The 2,500-nt window shown below is 44.4% G+C and overlaps 1 protein-coding gene across 2 annotated transcripts in view; it reads right to left on the bottom strand.

Annotated features, from left to right (window-relative positions):
• LOC101884074 (synaptic vesicle glycoprotein 2C-like) overlaps positions 1 to 2,500 on the bottom strand; it is a 128,031-nt gene that overhangs the window by 19,953 nt on the left and 105,578 nt on the right. For both annotated transcript variants that reach the window (XM_073935687.1, XM_073935688.1), the window contains exon 10: positions 1,698 to 1,831. In XM_073935687.1, coding sequence (XP_073791788.1) covers positions 1,698 to 1,831 — 134 coding nt within the window. The remainder of the gene's footprint in view (positions 1 to 1,697; positions 1,832 to 2,500) is intronic.

The raw sequence follows: 2,500 nt of genomic DNA, 5'->3' as shown, positions 1-2,500 counted from the left end.
TAGGTGGTTGCTAAGGTGTCGCTAGGGTGTTCATAGTAGTTGCTAATGCTTTGATAGGGGGTTGCTAGGGTGTTACTATGCAATTGCTAGGGTGTTCCGAGTAGTTGCAAGGCATTGTTAGGTGGTTGCTTAGGTGTTCTAGGTGGTTGCTATGGTGTTGCTAGGGTGTTCTGAGTAGATGTAAGGCATTGATAGGTGGTTTCTAGTGTGTTCTATGTGGTTGCTAAGGTGTTTTGAGTGGTGGTTGTTAAGCAGTTGTTAGGCAGTTGCTAAGGTGTTTTGAATGGTTGCTAAGGCATTGCTAGGCAGTTGTTAGCGTGTTCTGAGTAGTTGCTAAGGCTTTGCTAGGAGGTTACTAGGGTGTTCTGTGTGGTTGCTAAGGTGTTGCTATGAGATTGCTTGGGTTTTCTGGGTAGTTGCTAAGGCTTTGATACGGGAGTTGTTAGGTTGTGACTATGCAATTGCTTTGATATGGGGGTTGTTAGGTTGTGACTATGCAATTTCTAGGGTGTTCTGAGTGGTTGATAGGCAGTTGCTAAGACATTGCTAGGGTGTTCCAATAAGTTGTAAGGCATTGTTAGGTGATTGCTAGGGTGTTCTAGGTGGTTGCTAATGTGTTGCTAGGTAGTTGCTAGGGTGTTGCAAGTAGTTGTAAGGCATTGTTAGGTGGGTACTAGAGTGTTCTCTGGTTGCTAAGAGGTTGCTTTGCAATTTATTAGGGTGTTCTGAATGGTTGCTAGGTTGTTCCTAAGTAGTTGCTATGGTGTTCTGAGTGGTTGCTAAGGCATTGCTAGGAGATTGTTAGGCTGTTTTGAGTAGTTGCTAGGGCTTTGATAGAGGTTGCTAGGGTGTTACTATACAATTGCTAGGGTGTTATGAGTGGTTGATGGGCAGTTGCTAAGGCATTGCTGGGGTTTTCTGAGTAGTTGTAAGGCATTGTTAGGCAGTTGCTGGGGTGTTTTGAGTGATTGCTAAGGCATTGTATGGCAGTAGCTAATGTGTTCTGAGTAGTTGCTAAGGCTTTGTTAGGAGGTTACTGGGGTGTTCTAGATAGCTGCTAAGGTATGCTAGGTGGTTGCTAGGGTGTTCTGAGTGGTTGCTAAGCAGTTGCTTAGGTGTACTACACAAAGCATTTACATGATGCATGCCACTGATTGAAACTTTAAACTCCATAAACCTCACAATGTTCCCTTCTCAAGGGATTGTGGGTAAAATCATTGTTATTGTGGCTGTTTGAGGTCCTCTTTACATAATTGCTGCCCCCCGCTTTCATCTTTCATTCTGTTTTTCATGTAATGCATCTGCTTGTCTTCAGACGCATATAAATTCAGATCACTCTGAAGCTGAAAGTCAGAGGTGTGTGGAGTTACATGAGTCAGTGACGCTCTACAGCTCAACTCCGCTACACACACACTTTTCGCTTTGCTTTTGCTAAAATTGAACAAGAGTTGAGTTTCATGCTCTATTACTGTAAAACTGCATTGTCTGTGAGCCAATCACACTGCAGAGACTCCACAACAGCCAATCAGAGCAGAGTTTACGTTAGATAATTAATTTCTGACCTTTCAAACACACACACACGCACACACACACACACACACACACGCACACACACACACACACACACACACACACACACACACACACACACACACGCACGCACACAAAAACACACACACACACACACACTCCTGTACCTGTGTTATAAAAGAAGGCTTCAATGATGGTGCAGTTTTTGAAGTAGGAGCCGACGGAGCTCACATCCTCAAAATAACAGCTCTGAAAGGTGGAGTCGATGAACGTCACAGACTTAAACTTCATCCCGATGAACCTGAAACACACAACAGAATCAGACTGATCAACCACAGTTAAACAGCTGAGCTAACAACCATAGCAAACCTTAACATGTTAACCAGAAAAAACAACATCAGTCTGAGTGTTTGAGTGGTTGCTAAGGCACTGCTATGGTGTTCTGTGTGGTTGCTAGGCAGTTGCTAAGGTTTAGCAAGGGTGTTCTGAGTAGTTGTAAGACATTGCTAGGCAGCGACTAGAGTGTTCTGGGTAGTTGCTAACACTTTGCTAGGAGGTTGCTAGGATGTTGTAGGGGGTTGCTAGGTGGTTGCTAAGCAGTTGCTAGGGTGTTCTGATGGTTTCCTAGTTGCTATAGTTGCTAAGGCTTTGCTAGGAGGTAGCTAGGGTGTTCAAAATTGCTGCTAAGATGTTGCTATGCGATCGCTAGGGTGTTCTGAGTGGTTGCTAGGTGGTTGGTAAGGCCTTGCTAGGATGTTCTGAATAGTTGTAAGGCATTGCTAGGTGGTTGCTAAGGTGTTGTGAGAGGTTGTTAAGTGGTAGCAGTCACTAGGGTGTTTTGAGTGGTTGCTTATGCATTGCTAGGTGGTTGCTAGGGTGTTACGAGTGTTTGCCAAGTCATTGCTAGCCAGTTGTTAGCATGTTCTGAGTGGTTGCTAAGGCAATGCTAGGTGGTTATTAGGGTGTTCTG

Source organism: Danio rerio, chromosome 21 (genome assembly GCF_049306965.1).
Source record: "Danio rerio strain Tuebingen ecotype United States chromosome 21, GRCz12tu, whole genome shotgun sequence".
Classification (NCBI taxonomy): domain Eukaryota; kingdom Metazoa; phylum Chordata; class Actinopteri; order Cypriniformes; family Danionidae; genus Danio; species Danio rerio.
Note: the sequence above shows the minus strand (reverse complement) of the source record. Positions and strands in the feature narration are given on the sequence as shown.